The sequence below is a fragment of the Lissotriton helveticus genome, chromosome 3_1, assembly GCF_964261635.1.
Source record: "Lissotriton helveticus chromosome 3_1, aLisHel1.1, whole genome shotgun sequence".
In the NCBI taxonomy this organism is placed as follows: domain Eukaryota; kingdom Metazoa; phylum Chordata; class Amphibia; order Caudata; family Salamandridae; genus Lissotriton; species Lissotriton helveticus.
In genome coordinates this window covers 1,176,100,979-1,176,123,752 of record NC_136061.1, presented here as the reverse complement: position 1 = coordinate 1,176,123,752, position 22,774 = coordinate 1,176,100,979, and the positions used below count along the sequence as shown (strand labels likewise).

General features: G+C 48.0%; 1 protein-coding gene across 1 annotated transcript in view; it reads right to left on the bottom strand.

Moving 5' to 3' along the window:
- The window catches only part of GLB1L2 (galactosidase beta 1 like 2), a 949,835-nt gene that overhangs the window by 55,282 nt on the left and 871,779 nt on the right, over window positions 1-22,774 (bottom strand). Inside the window, exon 17 of the mRNA XM_078681819.1 lies at window positions 15,797-15,908. Within this exon, the coding sequence (XP_078537945.1) occupies window positions 15,797-15,908 (112 nt within the window). The remainder of the gene's footprint in view (window positions 1-15,796; window positions 15,909-22,774) is intronic.

Genomic DNA, 22,774 nt, shown 5'->3' with positions numbered 1-22,774 from the left:
GCCAGGTACAAAGCCGGATTGGTCCGGGTCAATCAGCCCAGGGAGATACTGCGACAGTCTCGCAGCCAAGATCCCCGTATAGATCTTGAGATCGACATTTAGCAGGGAGATTGGTCTATACGAGCTACACTGAGTCCTGTCCTTCCCCGGTTTAGGTATAACTGATATAGTCGCCTGCAGGAGATCTGGCGTGATTGCCCCGGGGGAGGCAAAGGAATTGAACAGCTTGGTCAGTATGGGCGCTAAGATCGTGCAGAATGTTCTATAGAAAAGGGAGGTGTAACCGTCCGGGCCCGGCGCCTTCCCGTGTTTCAGCCTGGAAATCGCCGCAACCACCTCCTCAATCCGGATCTCGCATTCTAGGTGATCGGCCTGCGCCGGAGCCAGGGACTGGAGAGTCACCGAGTCCAGATACTCATCGGGCTCACCTACCATCGAGGCATCTGCCGTGTAAAGCTCAGAATAGAATTGGCGAAAACTCTCAGCTATCCCGGCGTCTTCGGTGACTGACTGCCCCGCTGTCCTCGCGATTTCCTTTACTCGACGGCACTGATGCGCAACTCTGAGCTTAGCTGCCAGTAATACGGCCGCAGCGATCCCCTCCTGTGTAATAAGCGTGTTTGAGACGCAATGCCGCATACTCAGCCCTGTCCAAATCTAAAGCCGCAAGGAGTTTCCAGCCGCTTTCAGCTGCCTCCAAATCCTGGGGGCCCCTGTGCGACGATGTACCAGCTCCAGTTCCCTGACCTTCTGCGTGAGCTCCTCCCGCTTAGCCTTTCTCTCTTTGTTTTCAGCTGAGGAAATTGCTATGAAATTACCCCTCAAAATCGCCTTGAGTGCTCCCCATTGAGTCGCCAATGTGGTTTCGGGGTTGGAGTTATGCAGTTGAAATTCCTGCACCGATTCCGTGATGCGCTGCACCACAGTCTTCCTGTGCAGGAGAGTGTCTCGAAGTCGCCAGACCCCACGTTGTACCGGGGTCGACGGGGGGAGGAAGGTCCCCGAGACCGGCGCGTGATCCGAAAGAGAGATGACCCCTATCTCGGAAGCAGTGGTCATATCTCGAACCGGGCCTGAGACCAGCAGATAGTCCAACCGAGCGTACGTCTTGTGTGCGTGTGAATAATATGAGTAGTCCCTGTCTAAAGGATGAAACCCCCGCCAGAGGTCATGCAAATCCAAATCAGCTAATTGTGTCCTAACTGCGGTGGACAATTCCCCCGTCTGTGGATAACGCTGCGCTGACCTATCCAGAGAGGAATCGAACACCAAGTTTAAATCCCCTCCCAGTATGATGTGTCTATCTGGTGACGCCGTGACATCCACTAATGCCGAGTGGAGCAATCGGTCCTGGTGTTCATTCGGGCTGTACACTGACCCTATTGTAAACTGAAGGGGGCCCAATTTAAACCTATAGACCAGCAATCTCCCTTTCTGCTCCACCAGTTTGTGTATGACTTCCCCTCTGAAGGACTTAGACACCAAGATAGAAACTCCAGCCGTTTTTGTAGTGTTAGAAGAAAAGAACTGTGTGGGGAAGGAGCGGGACCGTAACCTATGGCAGTCCCCGGCCAGCAGGTGCGTTTCTTGAAGCAGGCAAATGTCTGCCTGAGAACCCTCCAATAAGGAGAGAATTGCTCTACGTTTCGTGGGGTTGTTCAAACCTTTCACATTCAAGGTCAGCACTTTCATCCCCGCCATACCAAATCAGAGGCACCTCGCGTCAGCGGCCAGCCAGTAGCAAAGAACACCAAACCACTGAGCAAATAGCTTCGGCCATGCAGAGTGAACAGAACAACAGCACCGGACAGATCTGTCCCCAACTCCCCCCACCCGGTTCCCTCGACCCCCAACCCACAACTCCCCAACACACCCCCCTCCCGTGCCCCAACTCGAACCCCGAACTCCCTCCACCCACCCATCCCTCCCAACCCTCCCTCGAACCTCAGTCCTGAGTGTCCCAGTCCTGCCCTTACCGGACAAGTCTGTGGTAAATTGCCTTCGTGGGCGACCTGCCACCAGCATCCCTCCCTCGCCCCCGCACCCCCGCCTACCCCCGAGCCTGCTCCAACAATAATGCGTAGTCAATCTCCCCCCGGAGCCATGTTATGCGGTCAGTGCCACGTCCGACCCGACCACTGAAGACCTGGAAACAGTCCGAATAGCGTCCTCCATCGCTGCCATAATGGTGGGCGAGCCCGGCCTCCGCGGGGCGGTGGATGACCTGCGTCTCGATACCCTCCGCCAGCCGCCGGTAGTAGGATCTCCTCTCCCTGGCGTGGAGGATTCCTCCTCTTCCGCAGTGATCCCCAGCACTTCGCACACATCCAGGAGAGACCGTAGCTGATGTAATACCCCATTCCATCGGAAGATGAGGCGAAAAGGGTGCCCCCATGAGTAGGGCGTGTCGTGCTGCCTCAGAAAGTCCGTTGCAATCTTAAACGCTCTCCGCTTCTGGAGGGTGGTCGTGGACAGGTCCTGATACAGTGCCACTGTATGACCCCTGAAGGTGATCGTCTGCTTCCTCCTCGCCTCGGTCATGATCCGCTCCTTCAGCGGAAAATCCGGAAGGAAAGCCAGAACGTCCGGGGGAGGCCCTGATGCACTTCGTTGCGGACCAACTCTATGGGCTCTATCTATCCTAATGGGGAAGTCAGCAGACTCGCCCAGGATGTCACGAAACAGCTCCTGCAGGTATTCCATTATGCCTGAGTTCTCTTCCGAAGACGGCACTCCCCGAACCCTTACGTTGTTCCGCCGAGATCTGTTCTCCAAGTCCTCATTATGCTGTTGTAGATCTATGTGCTGTTCTCTGAGGCGGAGCACCTCCTGTTGCAGGTGCGTGATTTCCTCGTCCTGCCTCTGCGTAGAGCTTTCGACCGTGGCCACCCTCTCCCCGAGACCGTCCACCTCTCTACGTATTTCCCGCACTTCGCCGGCCACGTCTTGCTTTAGCGCTTGAAAGTCTTCCCTCAGTGTCCCAAAAAGTGCTTCCAAAAAGGATCTGGTAACCGGGGGCTCCCCACTGTCCACCACGTGGGAGCTGCTTGCACCACCCGGCGGCGGTGAATTCTTGTCCCCTTTTCCTTGGGGTTTATTAAGCATCTCCGGGAGTGTGCGATTACTCCCCTTGCCACCCCTCTGACCGGCCATCTGTCCTGCGCCCCGACAGCACGTGCGCTATGCACCTCAGCAATGGCCGATCCGATTCTCAGTTCCAAGCCCCGAGCGCCTGTATCCGACCCCGGGAGCTTCCCCGTCCGCTGATAGCACCAGGCTCTCGCTGCGACACAGATCCGGGCCGTCAAGCCGTCCGGCCAGACAGCTAGTCGGGTGCCCCTCCTCACCAGCAGCAGCCGCCGCTTCTTCGCGCTCCGCAAGCGCCTCTCCGCCACTGGTCAGGCAGCTCCCCACCACAGCTAGTGCGGGGTCTCCGCTGCGGCCCAGGACCAGCTCGCCGCTCCCCCAAAGTCTACTGCGCCATCCAGAGAGTCCAGCTGAGCCTCCGACGTCCACACCCTCATGGGGCGCCTTCCCTTGCACAGTCACTGCCCGCAGGGGCCGCTTCCCCTTTCCCTGTCCGGTGCCACAAGCCAGGCGCTGCCGCGGCCTCGAAATGTCCCCGGTGCGGTGCGCTTCAGGCACTGGCTCCGTGCTGGGCCGATCCGCTACACCCCCTGGAGCTCCGTGTCGCCCCACACCCCTCCAGCTCTCTCCTCACCTCCTCTGCTAAAGCCGGGGGGGGGGCCGCGTCCAGGGCCCAGCTCCGTCTCAGCCCGGCCCCGATTTTCCGGGCCTGCACCGGTCTAGCCCCCGAATGTTCTCCACAGGGCTCCTGGGGAAACCCCCGCCGAGGCTCGCCACTCCTCCAGCACCGCCACGTCAGCTATCCGGGCCTCCGCTCTCCTCCGGTCAGGCCGCAGCCGCGGCCCCGATTAGTCTTCCGGTGCGGGTCCGGGGCTCACCTTGCCCCGCGTCCAGGGCCCAGCTCCGTCACTGCCCGGCCCCGATTTTCCGGGCCTGCACCTGTCTAGCCCCCGAATGGTCTCCGCAGGGCGCCTGGGGTCACCCTCGTCGAGGCCCGCCACTCCACCAGCGCCGCCTCGTCAGCTTTCCGGGCCTCCGCTCTCCTCCGGTTAGGCCGCAGCCGCGGCCTCGATTAGTTTTCCGGTGCGGGTCCGGGGCCCACCTTGCCTCCGAAGCTCCGGCCCGCGCTTTCCGGTCCCTGGCAATCAGCTCCGCTGGGCCGCTGACGTGCCTCTGTGTACCCCGGGACCTCCCTCTGGGATCCTCCGGGCCTGCACCACCTCCGGCTGGGCCTCGGGTCCGGCTCGCCTCACCACCGCTGCCCGGGGCTGCAGGGGCCGGGTTCACCGCCTTGATACTGCGACCGGCGGGAGAACCGGGGCTCAACTCAGCCGAGTGTAGAGGCTCTCCCAGCCGCGCCCGGTCTCCCAGGCGAGCGAGGGGGGAGATAAGCGATGTATCAGGGCTCAGGGCCTAGTCGGGCGCGGGAGCTCGGGAAGAACACGTCCGTTCACTCCGCCATCTTGGCCACGCCCCCCCTCACAAGGTTTTAAACCAGGCATCCCTATCGGCACCGCGAGTCGAGGGTTGACTCGAAAAGTGATCAAAAAAGTTAGTCAAAAAATGACTAAGAGTACTGCCCTTTCCGGATCTGCGCTTGCTGGCGCGGAAAAAAGAAGAACTGACATCAGCGCGCGAGGGAAGTGTCTAAATACTCCACTTTGGGTCCCGGGGACCCCATCCCCAGGGGCCTGCTCACGTTGGGGACCTTGGGGGGAGCCCCAATGCCATTGCGGTCTCTGCCGGCTCCCCGCCTCCCGCGGGAGCCAGCATTGCTTTTGGACAAGGGGAGCTCCAAACATGCAGCTCCCTTTGCCCAAAAGCAGATCTGCTTCGCTTCATGGAAGTGAGAGCAGCTTTTCTGCTCTCGCTTCTATGAAGGGAAGCAGAAGTTTGCAATGGCAGGGCTGCCATAGCAAACTCCTGGGGGTGGGCACCTTGGGACATTGCTGGAGCAGGCCCGGGGGGGGGGGGGGAGGGGGGGCGGTCCCCAGTGGCATGGAGGGCTTCAGGAGAGGGGTAGCGCAGCTCCCCTCCTATCAAGTTTGAAGCCCTGGGGATGTGGTGGTCCCCTTAGCCGGGGGTACGCAACGGACTCCCGTATTTAATTTACTCAATGCCCTGGTGAGGTGGTGGTCCCCGGGGCAGTGTGTCGAGGCAGGTGCCCCCCACACTTCATTTAATATATAGCAGCCCTGAGGAGGTAGCAGCCCCGGGGCTTGGGAGGGCCTGCAAGCCCCCCCCGGCCATATTAAACCAATGCCCAGAAAGGTGGCGGTCCCCGGGGCAGCATGGGGGGCAAAAGCCGCCCATGCAGTTTTCTAAAAAGCCCTAGGGAGGTGGCGGTCACAGGGGCTGTTGGGGGCTGCGTGCCCACGCACATAATTAATCATGCCCTGGGGAGGTGGTGGTCTTTGAGGCTGCGGGGTACCACGCAGGCCCCCACATAATAATTCGTCATTGCCCTCGGGACCTGGCCCACCCGGTCTCCCGCGCTTCATTTTTAAAAAAAGTTTCAGCAAGAATCGCGGACCATACGCAAATCCCTCCGAATTATTTTAACAAAAAATGTTTTTTTTGGCCCTCTGGTTCCCTATGAGACCCCCTGAGCAGGCCTAGGGGTAAGGCTGTTTCTACCCTGGTCCCTTTTCTTGTTTTTTCACCTTTTTCTTGTGACTCCGTTCAACCGAGTCACAAGATGGCTGCCAACATTTCCTGGTTTAGAGTGTCCAGCCATTCAGAATCAAGCTCGTGCTCTGGAGGGTTTGCGGATCCACTGCAGTCACCAGATATCAATATATATATATTTTTAATTTCTCAGGAAATACTGAACGGATTAACACCATATAAAGCAAAGAGTGCACTCTGGACAACGAGCTACCTTTCATTTGGTGTACATCTGTTCAGCAGTTCGGGCTGTAGCTGTGACAAAAGTTTCCTATGGAAATTAACACAGAGAAAACTGGTTGTCTAAGACCACTAAAATCTGAAGCCACGAAAGGGACGAAATGCAGACTGAGGGGGTGAGTGATGGTTTTGTGGCCCAAGGATCTGGCTGTAGCTCAAGACTCCTTGAAGCGCTCAAGCGACGAGTCTGCCTTGTCACCGAAAAGGCAGGTGCCATCAAAGGCGTGTCCATCAGGGTAGACTGGGCATCCCCTGAAAAACCAGAAGTCCTCAACCAGGCATACCGTTGTAATGCTAGTGACGTGGCAACTGGTCTTCCCAGTGAGCTGGTGGTGTTCAGACCACAACGAATAGGGATTTTTGCTGCATCTCGCCTATCCGCAACTGCTTGGGAGAGCACGGTCAAAGCCTTCTACGGGCTCTGAGGCAGCACCTGCGCAACCATATCCCAGATAGTATGGGAGTATTGGCCCAAGAGGCAAGCAGTATTCACCGACCGCTATACCAAGCTGGTAGGAAGAAAACATCCTCTTCCCAAGATGATCCAGCTTTTTGGATTCCTTAACACGGGGTGTAAAAGGGAATGCGCCTTTGGATGATGAGGCTTGGACAATCAAGCTCTCAGGGGAAGGGTGTTGCGTTAGTAATGCTGGGTCGGCTGTAGCGGGGCGATGGCATGGTGCGATTGTCCTGTCCACAGGAGCCCTTGTGCTGGGCTTGGACCAAGTGCCCAGAAGGACATCAGCTGGGGCTTCATGAAAGGGCAAAGGAGATTTGGAGGTAGAAGCTGCAGCCTGAAGCACATCTGTCAGGAGGTTAGTCCTGACTGCCACAGAAGGGAGCTCGAGGTTGAGGACCTTGGCTGTCCTTCTCACCATCACTGAGTAGGAAACCCCCTCCTCCATAGCCACGACAGGGAGAGAAAGCAAGCCAGAGTCAAAGGAAGTAGCCAAACCACAGGCCTCACCCAGGTCCATCCGCCAGTCAATGGGGTCTTCAAGCTGGTCAGTTAAAGAGTCTAGCTGCCCCTCCCAGTCCTCTTCGCCAGCTCCTGGACCAAAATCAGCACCAGGGATGATCCCAGGGACTAAAGAACCTTCCGGCGTCAGAACTGACATCGATCCGGCTCCGTGTCCACGTCGGGGATGAGGATGGGGTCGAAGCCAACCGGGGGCATGGTCGACGTCAGGAGCATTGTTGTCGGGATCAATATTGGGGAATGTCGAGTTGGCTCGACCAGTGCCGGTCTGGATTTGACAACAGATTCACAAAGGCCCTTTGGAGCCACCGGCATCTAAGGCCTTGTGCCCACAACCGTCTCCGCAAGGCCCAAAGGCTCTCCAGCGGAGCCAGGCTGCCCAAGATGAGGTGCAGGGCCTCATAAAATTGTAGTTATTGAGCAGGAGACACTCTGGCTCCTGGAAAAGCAGGGAAGCGCGGAGTCATATAAGAAAAAGGTTCCTGGGGACGGACCTTAAGAGCAACAACGCTCAATATCCTGCGTCGTGTCGGCCGACTGAAGGGGTGTAGTTGAAGAACGGCTATGCTTCTTCGATTTCTTCTTGTATTAACCTGACCTCCCCAAGGAATTGGAATGTGACGAGGAGTGTGGGCTCCACAACCACTCTTGGGACCTTCCTCTCGAACGAGAACAGCAGAGACACAGAGCAGAGCGCAAGGACTCCAACAGCTTTCGGGACCGCTCCCACAAAGCCTTCGGTTTCATTGCCCGGCACTCAAGAGTATGACATCAAGTTGTGGTTGAGCTCCAGGCACCAAAGGCACATGAGGTACGGATCCATCACGGACATCATCCTATGAAAGGAACAGTAGGGCTTGAAGTCGGTCCTAACCTGGGTCCTCTCGACGCACCACGAGTCGAAGACTCAGAAAAAAATCTTGACAAAAGTTTAAAAAAAGCTAGCCAAAAAATGGCTAAGGGATAGCTCTCTCCGGGTCTGCGCTTAGTTTGGAGTGGAAAAAGAAAGAACTGACGTCTGCCTGGAAGGCGTCTATATAGGTCCTGCACCAACGGACACGGAGCTGACCGACGCGGCCTACCGACACACAGGGGTATTGCTGATGAAAAATCTCCAGATCCAGACTGATGCCTGGGGTAAATTCTAAAGTTAAGGAATGTACAATTAGAGTCTCTATCAGATTGCAAAACTATAGAATAATAAAAACATTGATAACATATAAAAATAGAAAAATGTGTGACATGTCTTTATTATACAAAATTTGGTGAAGGGTTGGACACTAAAGGGGTGACATTTACTATTCCCACTCCAATCTAACCATATTGGGGGAAGTTGTTGGATACTATAGAGTTGAAATTTATAACATCCACTTCGAGATAAAACATTTTACATAACATATTACAAAATAAAAAGTCTTACATACACAAGCAATACTCTCACATTTTTTGTTATATAAAATTAACTGAAATGGCATCTAAAACACACTAATCTAAACTATAAATCTTTATACACATTTTTATTTTAAATTATAAACTTACCATTTTAATAACTATTTAAAATCAATATATTGTTCAAAATATTTTCTACCATTCATAAACTTTAAACTATAAAATGAAAAATTCATAATACTGAATTAACCATCATGAACTAACAAAATTAGATACACTTTATATTTTAAAACATTTTAAAAAACTGTAACTTAAAATTGTAAGTATACACTTTTAAATATTTTTTTAAATGTACATTTATTTTTAATGTCAAAATATTTCTAAATATTCTACTCAAATACATTTTGTATGTTTTTAATATTTTATATTAGATTTTTTTCTAATTTAACACATAATATGTAATACCATTAATATATATCTTCATTAACATTAAGTTAAAATATATTAAATATTAATATAATTAAAACATTCAAAATGTTTCATTTGCATATTTTTGAAATGATCTTACAATTTAAATGTAAAAAATAATATTTAAAACAATCTTCCCACCCTTATCCCCAGCTAAAAAAAAAAAAAATCAACAGTTCTATACATTAATAAAACTGAAATACAAATTTCAACAATTTCATAGGTAATATATCTTACTAAAAACACAAATTAAAGAAAGAGCGAGCACATAGAATGAATCACACTACAATATATTACAAACTAATTAACACTAGCAAACGATATTTACTACATCGATACTTTGTACAAAGATATTAAAAACAACACTACAAACAATATTTTTTACTTTGATATTCCTATTCACATTATTTTTGATGTCCCGCTATTTTTGACACAATATTTTTGTATCACAATATTATTTTTCTGATATCTCTTCCAAACACTCTTCAGAGGATGAAGACAATGCCTCAGTTGGAGGAGGAATTTACAATGTTTTACCTCCTGGCAAAGGGCGCTTCAGGCACTTTTTTCTCCTCAGCAGTGGTACATCACCAGAGAAAGCTGATTCACTGGCCGCCTCCTTTTGATGCTCCACTTATGATCATTTAGCTCCTGATTACGAGTTTGGTGGTATGGGAGTAGACTGCCATGCCGGCGGCCCGCTTCCATACCGCCAAACCCGTGTTCGGGCTGCCAGCCATATTACAAGTGTTTGTTGTGTCTGGCAGGCTTTTTTGTCAATCCCATGATGATGTCTCTGAAAATCGGCGCTGACAAAAACCGTTCCTACACGACATGGACTGTAAAGTCCATACTGTGCAGGAACTGGATGCATGCCAACAGGGGGCACATATGGTACCACCCTGCATGCACCCCATGGCTCTGAGGCACCAGGGGTCATCGTAGGGCACCCTTTGTTTTCTCTCCATCACAGTTTTCAAGGAGGTGGAACTGCCATGAAAAGCATGGAAGAGAGGAAACTCGTAATATGCTTGATGAACCCACAGCAGCCCCACCAAGCATACTGCTGCCTTAAGACCGCCGCACCACTGCCAGGGAACGGCGGATCCCTGGTGGCTATGGCAATCCCATGGCGGTCCGACTGCCCTAGTTGTAATAGTGTTACCAAAAAGAGGTTCTGGCTCCTATCAGAAAGGCTGAGCCCAATCATCAAAAAACAACATCTAAGGTGCCAATACTGATTTTTCTTTCACTGTATTCTTTTAGCTGGGATTCAAGAAGCCATTCAATGTGCCCCAAAGTGATTATTTCAAATTTTGTATTTTTAATTGAAAGATTTTTCTTTTTGTTACTTTTTCTGACATTATGAAACATTATTTACAATATTACAATTATCCCAACCTACACAGAAAAAAATCATTACTAGTGAATGTACTGAAAAACAGTTCAGAGTTTATCCTTTTTCAGCTGTACACACTGTTTGCACCTTGCCCTGAACAGAAGGTTGAAATGTTGTAAATAGAAACTCACCTGTCTGGGTTTGTGTTCGTTGTTTGTCTTAAATGTTGTTTTGTGTCTTTGCAAAGGAGTTGCTGCCTGTAATTTAATGTGTTTCAATGTATGTCATTTATTTTTGTATGATTGTAATGAATTTTTTCTATGTAGGTTGTGATAGTTGTAATATTGTAAAGAATTTTTCATAATGTCAGAAAAAGTAACAAAAGAAAGACCTTTCAATTAAAAATAAAGAAATAAGGAATAATCACTTTGGGTCACGTTGAATGCCCCTGCAAGTCTGGTGGTCAGAGGACCGCTAGACTTGTAGTTAGGCCCTTAGTGTTTTTGAAAATAAGTTGGGAAAAACGTTGTTGACTTTAGGAGAGTATGGAACAGAGGCAATATATGCATTCCTTTTGAGTGTCAATTGAGTATAACCTCTTTCTGCCACAAGGGCTAAAGGGAGCCTACTTCAGTAAATCGGATGTCCCGAAAAGTATAAAATTAGAATATTCACTGGATCAGAATGCAAAACAGAGATCACAGATAGGAAAACAAAGGGCACAATACAGATATGGTTTACGCTAGAAATCTCAGGGATAGTGGCCTCTAGGGGCGGTAGAGTATGGTGAACTTGCATCCCACCTGCTGGAGATTTGGTCTTTTCAAATTAAGTCGTTCTGCCATTAAAGAGAAACTTTCTTTAATTTTGCAATAGCTTTTCTTACAACCATTTAATACACCCTTCTGCAGGGACTCCAAGCTCGAGGATGAGGAATAATTCAAGTAAATTAATTTATGAAAGATCTAGTTGCTAAGTATTTTTATATGGGTATTCTCAAAATGAAGGACACGCAATTTCAGGATCCTCCAAAAGTGAGACATCTCCAATGAAAACTTTGATCTCTCCCTCCTTGTTGTGCTACCACTAGGGGGATGCCAGTGTTCTCCAGCTAACCTCTTTTACTCAATATTTCTTTTAACAGCTCCTGGGTTTCAATACCAACTAATGCTTATCTTTACTACTCCAGGTTGTTCACTGTTCTGCTGCACAGGAAAATCAATGCAAAATACAACTTGTTTACCGAACAAGCTTGAAATGTCGGCGGCTTTAGGTCTTCTCACTCATTCTTTAAGGCATGAAGGCCATAAAGAGAGCACCAAATATTTCTCAGTGGTTATTACTAAAAACAACTAACATCTTGGAAAAATAAACTCAAGCATGAGGAGTTTCTGGTTAGACAGCTATCTTAATAAACATTACCCACACTCCCCATCCTCATTAAATGGATTTGAAGGCTACAGCTTAAAAAATATATATTCTTTCTGATGGAACTGATGAAATAGCATACCATTTCATCCTATTTGTGTAACCTCGGGTCCATTACTATTGACTACTTTGGGATTGCCCCTCAAAAATTGTCAAAGTTTAATTAATGGAAAAACTCATACCCATTGGGGGAAATAATGAGCAAACTCAAAAAGATAATCAAGGGAGCTTGGAATCACCTTGTAATAGAAAATGAAAGAAAGCGGAACAGAATCTCCAGAGGAAGGATCCTCCCTCAGCCCAACACTGTTCAACATTTATATGGCCCCGCTTGCACACGTCGCCCTACAGCACGACCTCAACATAATCTCCTACGCCGACGACACTCAACTGATCCTCTCCCATCACCGCCAAAGCCAACCTCCATGAAGGAATGAAGGCCGTCGCCGACTGGATGAAGTTCAGCCGTCTGAAGCTGAACTCGGACAAGACGAAGGTCCTCATCCTCGGCTCCAACCCTTCAGCCTGGGACGACTCCTGGTGGCCAACAGCACTTGGGGCAGCCCCGATCCCACCGACCACGCACACAACCTGGGAATCATCCTCGACTCAACGCTCTCAATAACCAAGCAAGTCAATGCCGTCTCCTCCTCCTGCTTCAACACCCTCCGCATGCTCCGCAAGATCTACAGATGGATCCCGACAGATACAAGAAAGACAGTAACCCAGGCCCTCGTCAGCAGCAGAGTCGACTACGGAAACACCCTCTACGCGGGAGCCCAGACCAAACTCATCAATCGAGTACAACGCATCCAAAACGCCTCGGCACGACTGATCCTTGATGTACCACGACACGGCCACATCACCCCCCACCTGAGAAACCTGCACTGGCTCCCCGTCAACAAGAGGATATCCTTCAATCTCCTCATCCACGCACACAAGACACTCCACAAGACCGGCCCAGCCTACCTCAACAGACGGCTCTCCTTCTACACCCCCAACCGCCAGCTACGCTCTGCCAACCTCTCACTTGCCACCGTCCCGCGCATCCGAAGAACAACCACTGGCGGCAGATCCTTCTCCCACCTTGCCGCCAAGACATGGAACACCTTCCCACTGAGCCTTCGACAGACCCAAGACCTGCTGACCTTCAGGAGGACACTAAAGACCTGGCTGTTCGATCAGTAGAGGCTATGGTTGTGTATGCATAGTCAAATGCAAGTACATCCCCAAGTGAGGCACACCGAGATCAAAAATGATTCATAAAGTTGCATTCGACTGTGAATGTTTATTTCTACAAAGTAGGTCACAAAAGTTGAGATGATATTCTTTTCATATCAATCCATAGTTAGTCATATATATGTTTATGAACGAGGAATAGACAACATAGGTAACTCCGATGCATTTCGGGCGGAGCCCTTTCTCAAGGAGTGCTGAAAAGAAGACAAGGGGGAATGAGGGTGAGGAAAAACGGGTTGCAATCTAAAGGTAAAACTAAAGCTGTCCATATTAGTGATTTACGTGCCGATCAATTGGTGCTCCTGCTGTTTTTTAAAAAAACGGGACGCTAAGGGTGTGCTTGAAGTGGTCTATGTTCGTGGGCTAATGAGAAAGTGCGCATATCGTTATACGGGCATAAAGTGAGGACGCGGTAAGGTGGACATGAAACTAGAGGGTCACTTACTTCTATTCCATAGTAACGCGGCGCGTTACTTCGTGGGTTCAGGGTCTGGTGAGGACGCTGTAGTGATGTGCACAGAAAGCGGGTAATGAAGGCTGACGGTAATGGAAATAATGGAAGGACTAAAGGTGGTGTGTGTGCCAGCAGAGTGGGGGCCATGTTGGAGTGGTAGGGTTCAAAGAAAAGTGGGATGAAAGGCAGCTAAAAAGATAGTTAAAGCAACAATAGGATGGAACAAAGAGACAATGTCAGATTAATTATAAGTAACAACTGTATTCTGTTCGATCATTCAGACCGAAAGGTTTCTGTGTCTGTAGACGGAACATCCATTCCAACTCTCTTTTAAGAAGTGAGTTGTTGTTGTCGATTCCTTCTCTCTTTGTCACGATCTCCAGGACAATGAACTGTAATTGGGCGATGGTATGGCGAGATTCATGAAAATGTGTGGCAATGTTAGATTTCTCGTTTTTGAGCCGTATGTTAGATTTATGTTCATTCAAGCGTGTCTTGATTTTTCTTTCGGTTTTCCCAACGTATAGTTTGTCGCACGGGCATTTCAGAGCATAGATTAAATTGGTGGAGTCACATGTGGCATTCACTTGAAGTTTGATGGCATTGCCCTTCATTGGATGACGAATGGTGTTACCTTTTATGACACAGTTGCAGTGGTTGCAATTTAGACAAGGTTGGGTGCCTTTATAGTGTTTGTCACTGAGGGTTGGTCTTGACAGTATTTCTTTGATGTTCTTACTTCTGGTGTAGGCGAACAGGGGAGGATTCGAAAACATGTCCCGAAAATCGGGTTCCATTTGGAGAATTCGCCAATGTTTTAGTATGATCTTTTTGTAGGTGGAACTTGTTGTAGAATATTTGGAAACAAGCACTATGCGTTGTTGTTCTTTAGTGGGTGTTTTGGTTAGAGCTTCTTGTCTTGTGATTTGTGCCACTCTTGTTTGTGCCTCAGTGAGAATCTGTGCTGGATAACCTCTGTCAAGGAAGCGATCATGCATTTCCTTGGTGCGTGTATTTAGAGTTTGCTCATCCGAGACTATACGTTTGACACGTAGCATCTGAGAGAACGGTAAGTGTCTTTTGAGTGCCGCTTGATGGAAACTACTATAATGTAGTGTATTGTTGCGATCAGTGCTTTTTCGGTGGAGATCAGTAGTGAATCCGTTTTGGGTATTTTTGATGTTCACGTCTAGAAACGTGATCTCGGTGTCGCTGATCTGCCATGAGAGTCTAATGCGTTCGTCCTTGGAGTTTAATTCAAGAAGAAATTGGTTTAGAGTTTCTTTGGTGTCCGTCCAGATTAAGAACAAATCATCAATGTACCTGACGTACATTTTTATTTTCTCGTGGAAGTTGGTGTTGCCGTATATATTGATTTTTTCGAAATTCTCCATATAAATGTTGGCATACGTGGGGGCAGCACAGTTTCCCATCGCCATTCCAGATAGCTGGAGGTACCATTCGTTGTCAACTTGGAAATAACTATGGTAGAGAGTGTATACCATGAGTTCCATTAGAAAGGCTTGCATGTGATCAGTAGAGGCCCCACCTCCCCCCCCCCAGCGCCTTGAGACCCTCACGGGTATGTGGTGCGCTTAACAAATTACTGATTGATTGATTGATTGATATTTCCATACAACTGGAGCAATGAACCAGAATATAAAGGAAGACATGTTTATTGATCCTTACTTATGGCCCTATTGCGACTTTGATAACTCCAGAAGTGCCGCACTGCGCCATCCACTGGAGGAATGCCAAAGCTGTGGAGCGCCTGCCCGCCGGATTAGGAGTTTAATCCTGGTTGGGGCAGTGCTGCGGCGGTCTCACGCCGGCGGGCTGTTAAGCTCATGGGAGAGTCTAACATGCATTCCACACCATGCAAGAACAACAACAACAACATGTGCTCCCCTGCATGCACCCCGAGGTCCAGGAATGGCATGGGCCCTGTTAGGGGCCCCTTTTGTTGCCTCTCCGTCACCCTTTTCATGGCAGGCTCACCGTCATGAAAAGGCAGCGGCACAGGTAACTCGTAATATGCTCGCCGGTGCTCCCTGATCGCTGGGTGACTGCAGCTAGATCCTGGATCACCTGGCAGACGCAGCGATCCTATGGCCGTCCAACTGCCCCACTCATAATACTGCGGGTGGGCCCACAGTGTGGCAAAGGTCAGACCGCCACAGCGAGGATGGCAGTCCAACGGATGACCGTACTCTTAATAAGGCGTTAAGTATCAAGCAATAGACAACATCATATCACGTTGTAAAAAATACTCAATCTCCAACATGCAACAATCACACACACTCTGTTGGGCTGAGCAGAAATACTATATTCAGACAAACGTCTACCGCTTAGCCAATTATCTATCAAATTAAACATTCAGAGCAAACAAAGGTCTCCCAATCTCTCACTGTAACCACTGAAGGTCTGTTGCTGACACAGCTTACTCACACCATTCCAGCAATTAAAGAGGACAGCAAATGAAATAAACAGCCATATAAACTCTTACCTTCAAACTTAAATAAGTGTCAAGAGGTGGGAAAGAGGTTTTCAAGATCCCTCGAAAGAATGCTGGGCCTAAATTGTTGTCAGGTGGACTGGTCCATGTAGCTGAGCTCAGACTTTACAGGAAGAGAAACAAAGAGGTAGGTGTTAGACAACTGACAGAAGTGAGCAACAAGCAATGAGCCCCGGTGGAGCTAGACTCACTTATAGAACATTCAATTCCAAAATACATTACTTCAAGAGATACATGTGAGTAGACCGACTGGAAGCTCTAGAGTGTGAGTTATTCAGGGAAAACTGAAATTATGTTAAAACCTCCTCTCACCAACCATTTATATCGCTCTTTACAACTACCCAACTGATATGCCAGTCTCATAGTTCAGTTTTCAGCACCTGTGAAAGCATCATCCATGAATCAATATTCTGTCAAAAAAGGCTAAAATAGCCCCAAAAAAACAGGCCAGATGAAGCCCTGAGGTGCTAACCTCGCCAACTTTAAAACTGCTTTTCTAGCAAAACAAGGTTCATATTGGCTATTACCGCCCAGTAATTAAAAAAGCCATCTTAGACAAGCTAAACCCACTCACCTTTTTAACCACTAATACCACAAGACTAGCTAGATCTAAATCCATATTTAAAAACACAAAAACCTCCCTACTAAAACCTGACAAGAAACTTCACACAAGCCTAAGACTCTCAAAGATGGAATCTCTATGGAACCACCGTAATATTAAGAACAAGGGCAAGCCCATTTGCTTTGAAAATTGGATAAAGGCATCTTCATCCCCCACCAACTGGAAGGCTCATTATTTCCATTAACATTCTCGGAAATCCAAATCAACTACGACCTCGATAACATGGAATTTTATAACTTTCTTAAAATTAAAACCGCCTTGTCGAAATCTAAGCTACATAGACAACCCCCATCTCTCACAAACTTCATTACAAAAATTAACAGTTTGGGACATCAAGTCTCCCACATCTATAAACTTCTACGCCCTAAAGCCATGAACTTGAACAAAAATATAATTACATTCTGGAAACAACTCGCCTCTAGTCCCCTATCAGAATCACAATGGACCCAAATATGGAATTCAGTTACTTACCAAAAAATCTCTCTCTTATCACAAACAAAACTTTGGCTCCTCCACAAAGCTTATTGGACCCCTGCATGTCCACACAAGCAACATCTACAGGCAGCCCCAGCTTGCTGGAATTTTGAAGAGGAAGTAGGCGACTTAGTACACCTCATCATTCACTGTAAAACCTTATCCTCTTTCTGGGACAAAGTGTTCAAATTTGTCTCCGCCTTATTCGACTGCCACCTAAAAAAAGAGTTTGCCGCCCTGATTGCTGGTTTCACCACTATAGGTCTAGAAAACCAGTCAGATAAGGCACTATTGGATCTTTTACTCATGTCCGCAATAAAAATTGTCTTAAATAACTGGAAGGATACAAACAAAGCCTCTTTCAAATGTTGGATTAACTGGATTAATCATTTAAGGGACGCTGACAATATTGCTCTCCAACAGTCCCCTTGGAAAGCTCTGGCAAGACACATCAGGATAGGTTAGACAACTACTTCGCCTCAAATAAACCGCCTTGGCTTGGTTCCGTACACACTCTCTTTTAATCATTCTCCAATGTATTGATCCCCCTATCCCTACCGATTGCTGACAGTGGATTCTCCTCCTTCCTCCAAACAAGCGATACGGTTGACTATTACTCTTATGGTAAATCAGGTGGGAAAGGTTTGTTTATACAATATCTGATCTCTATTTTTCTACCTTCCCAAGTTAAATAACGAAACGTACCCAGTATATGTACTCTCAGGCCTCATATTATTATTACTTCATATATTTGTTTGGCACTCTTTTATTTGTATTACTTTGTATTATTAGTCTGCTTATTTTCCTAGTTTTGCCTTATTGTGTCTTATTGTTTATACTTGGTTGTCTCGAAATGCTCACCTCTCCTGTTGTTTATCACCGCCTAATATAACCAAGTCTGTATTATTATTTCATTATATGCTCTTTAAAATTAATAAAATCATTTGAACCAAAAAAAAGAGTTCCCTTTTATTCCTCAAGGGCATGTCATGTTGCAACACGATTTACTACCATCTTGCTATGGGTGCAGGATTGCTGTAGATAGGGCATTTGTAGCAGCGTTTGAGCCTGGGATTGTCTGAGCCATGACGTGCCTACTTTTATTTTAATGTTTGCTTTAATATATGATTCCACAGATATATTTACAATTTCTAAAGTGAACACAGACCATTTTATTGTGTCCAGAAGGCCTAAAGTCAGTGTGACTCTTGTTCAGGTTACACATTTTCTGCAGCAATCATTGTAAATTCTGTTTTTAAATTCCGCCAAAGGTCTCTTTCAGCCTTATTCATCAACGGGCCGTTTTGCGAGCCCCTAATAGCGAATCATAGCGAATCGCTATTAAGGACTCGCAAAACGGTATTCATGTAGGAATTGCTAAATAAATAGCGATTCCTACACATTCCTTATTTGCGAGTAGCAAATTGCTAATCGCAAATAAGGAATAACTCCCCGTTCATTCCTATGGGCCAAAAGGCCCATAGGAATGATTGGGGAGTATTCCTTATTTGCGAGTAGCAATTTGCTACTCGCAAATAAGATAGCGATTGAAAGGGTGTCAGGGGTGTCCAAAGGACACCCTGTAGCACCCCTGAAATGCAAATTGAAACAGGTGTTGCGCACACACATGTCCAAGGGACATGTGTGTGTACAACATGCAACTTAGAAAAATGCTTTTAAAAGCATTTTTCTAAGTTTTTGCTATTTACCGAGAGGTCTGACCTCTCGGTAAATAGCGGCCCAAAATTGCATTTTCGCAATTTAAAAATGGTTGATGAATTGCATTTAAGGAATCTCAAATAGAGATTCCTTAAATGTAATTCCTCGCAATTTAGCGAACTAGCAATTACCGATTTTTGCATTTGGGATGATGAATCCCAAATGCAAAAATCGCACTCGCAAAGGGCCAGATTCTGAGAATCTGGCCCTTAGCGAGCGCAATTGCGCTTCATGAATCAGGCTGCTTGTGCTTTGACAGAACTTTTTCAGCTTTGGTATCTGGGACCACATTTGAAGACAGTCCTAATGAACCACTTACTTACCTTTAATGACTATTATCTTTTTGTTGCTTTCTCTACCTACCTGCACATTCCTCACAATTTGATCCGGAAAGTTGAAATAGCTCTCCTGTGAGAATAGGTAACTCTTTGGCTCTGGCTTCACAGGCTATAAAGCACCACAATGATGCATAAACTTCAGTTCCCTGTCCTTTTTCCACACCCTCAGAGAAGAAGACGAGGCTGATGAGATTTACAGAAATGTCAGTGTACCAAACCTGACCAAACGTTATTATAAGTTGCATGACCATGCCTCGGAACAGAGTAGCTGAGGGGTCAGAAAGGAATATGCAGGTAAATACAGTGTACACCAGAAAGATTGATACCAAAGGTAAGGTAAGTAACCTGTTCTTCTCATTGCAACCTGCACATGTAAATTGTTAACCTATTGAATCAGTACCCCAGCTGTGCCTCCAAGGATTTTGGTCTGAGGAAATGATCAAACCAAAACGTCCTGCACACAATCCCTTCAGACTTCAAAGTCGAAGCAATAGTGCCCGATGAAGGTGTGGACTGAAGCCCACATTGCATCCCAGCAGATATTCAGGATAGAAAACCCCATAAGCCATGCAGAGTAAGTGGCCTTCACCCAGGTGGAATTGAACCTGATGCCGTTTGGAGGCTCGGTCTTGGCAAGAGTGTAGCAATTCTGGATGCACAGCACGATGAAGCAGGAAATAAAAAGTTACTCACTGTAGATAACAATCTTTCTTATGGAAATCCGATCTATCTGAAAACTCTTCACCTTCTGAACATCCCTGGACACCAGTCTTTAACTGGAAACATTTCTGAAATAGCTCCTTTGAGGAAGAGAGCACCAACTCAATTTTGACGTAAGAAAAAGAAAAACTATTGACATCACTTGAGGTAATGGTCGCCTAACCATTGCTCCAACAGCAGTTCCCTGCACATTTCGTCTGCACCAACAAAGTAAAAGGACGAGAAATGTGTTAATTTGAACATTTGCAAATATACTAATAAGATGTGTAACTTGAAAGATATTAACAAACAAGTTACTTACCTTCGGTAACGATATATCTGTAAGAGACATATGTAATTATAGATTCCGTACCTTAGAATTACCCCTGGGCGTCAGACTGGATCCCGTTAAAATTGATCTTAGCAGTACACCTGCACGTCGGTAGGTGGCGTCGGTCGACTCCACGTTCGTCGTGGTCGCTGGGATGACGTTGCGGTGTCTATTTAGACGCCGCTCCTGCGCGCTGCCGTCAGTTCTGACACGACTTTCCACGCCAAAAGCGCAGAGCCATGCAAGACACTGACCACTGGTGCACATAACTAGGGCCCAGTAAGGGAGTTCCTATCCCTAGAAAGCAGTTCGCACAGCGGGGAGGATGGGTGGTGCGGTAAGGAATCTATAACTACATATGTCTCTTACACATCATTACCGAAGGTAAGAAACTTGTTCACCTGAAAGAGACTGAAGTTATAGATTCCTTACCTTAGAATAGATCCCCCAGCAATACTAACCTCGGAGGGAAGTCTGCGAACCAGGTTCACACCAGGAATAACAGAACGGGCGAAAAAGCCATCTGTCTAGACTAGGCTGTCCAGGCAGTAATGCCTGATGAACGTGTGCAAGGATGCCCACATGACTGCCTGACAGATGTTAAGTAAGGGAACCCCACATCCCAAAGCAGTAGTGGATCCCGTCGCCCTGTTAGAGTGGTGTGCGCAGTCCCACTGGAGGCTTCTTTTTAGCCAAAGAATAACAGATCTTGATACTCAGGACAACCCGTTGAGAGATGGTACGTTCTTGCACTGCCCAACCTTTCTTAGCGCCCACAAAACCCATGAAGAGTTTATCGTCCACCCGGAAGTGTTTTGTGCGGTCAAGGTAGAAAGACAGCGCACGCTTTGGATCCAGACAGTGGAGTCTCTCCTCCTCTTTGGAAAGGTGCGGAAAGAAGGTGGGAAATGTGATTGTCTGATCTATGTGGTAGGAAGTAACCGCTTTGGGCAGAAAAGAGGGCCTAGTACAGAGGACTACTTTGTCCGGATGGACCACAAGAAAGGGAGGTTTAGAAGATGAAGCCTGAAGCTCACTCACCCTGCGAGCAGAGGTGATGGCAAGCAAGAAAGCAGTCTTCAAAGTTAGGAGACATAGAGGACAATTATGTAGTGCCTCAAAGGGTGCACACATAAGATAAGTGAGCACAAGGTTCATGTCCCACTGGGGCATTACAAAAGGAGAAGGAGGAAAGAAATGAGTAATGCCCTTCAGGCAATCGGGGAATAGAAAAGAGAAGGCTAATCAGAAAGGCGGAGAAAGGCTGAAATGGCTGAAAGATAGCCCTTAAGAGTGCCCAGAGCAGAGTCCTGCTAGGCCAATGAAAGAATGAAGAGGAGAACCTCTGAAAGAGGGCACAAAGGGGATCCACAGCCTTTGCTGTGCACCATGCCACAAATGTGTTCCATCTACAGGCATATACTGTTTTGGTGGAGGGATGCCTGGCTGCCAAAACGACATTACAGACTTCGGGAGGAAGATCGAAAGCTGTCAATTGTTGCCGCTCAATCTCTACGCAAGGAGGTGGAGGCTGGACAGGTTCGGGTGGAGGACTGTCCCCTGCTGCTGTGACAGAAGATCCTCCCGAAGACGTAGTCTGCTGAGAGGATCAATGGCCATGCTCAAGAGCTCGGGGTACCAGACACTTCGTGCCCAGTCCAGAGCCACAAGAATTACTTGGGCCCGGTCGTCCTGGATCTTCTTCAGCATTCTGGTTAGAAGTGGGACAGGCGCACAGGAGGCCACACTTCCCCTTTCGATGAAAGGGGTTGCAGAGTGAGTGCCGCCTTGGAAACCCCAATGCGCAGAACTGCTGATATTGCGTGTTCTCCTCGGTGGCGAATAGATCTAACCAAGGCTCTCCTCATCGCTGAAAGAGACTGTGCACTACCTCCAAGTGAAGACGCCATTCGTGATTCATCATGCACCGCCGGTTGAGTTTGTCAACCCTGGCGTGCAGGGAAACTGCCAGGTGTTGAACCACCAGAGATATGCACTGATCTTCCAGCCATGTCCAAAGGCGAAGAGCCTCTTGAGATAGGGTCCATGACCCCACCTCACCATGTCTGTTGCGGTACCACATGGCAGTGGTGTTGTCTGTGAACACCTGCACTACTCTGACAGAGGGAAGGAAGGCCTTCACTGCAAGATCAATCGCCCGGAGCTCCAGAAGGTTGATGTGGAGCCCAGACTACGTCGGACCAGAGGCCTCTGATCTCCGCCTTCCCCTTGTGGCTGCCCCATCCTAGAAGTGACGCATCCGTCACTAATGTGAACTCAGGTTGGGGAAGGGATAGGGATCTGCAGCCAACCCAATCCTGGTTCATGAGCCACCACTGTAACTGACTTGCAGTCCCCTCCAAGATCTGGACGACATCGGAAAGAATCTCCTGATGCTGTGCCCACTAGAACTTTAGGTCCCACTGCAGAGCCTGCATATGCCATCTGGCATGATCTACCAGCAGGATACAGGAGGCCACGAGGCCCAGCAGCCTCAGGGTCATTCTCACCGAATTCCGGAAAGAGGCTGAAACATCGGTATCATAGCCCAAATATCCCGAACTCGCTGCTCGGGAGGATTGACCTGAAACTGTGCTGTGTCCAGAACTGCTCAGATGAAAAGGAGCGTCTGAGAGGGAATCAGGTGCAATTTCGGCATGTTGATAGTGAACCCCAGCAAATGCAGGAGGTTCACTGTAGTCTGGAGGTGGGAAACAACAGCCTGGGCCGAGCCCGGCTTCAACAGCCAGTCGTCAAGATAGGGGAAGACCGGAACCCCTTATTTG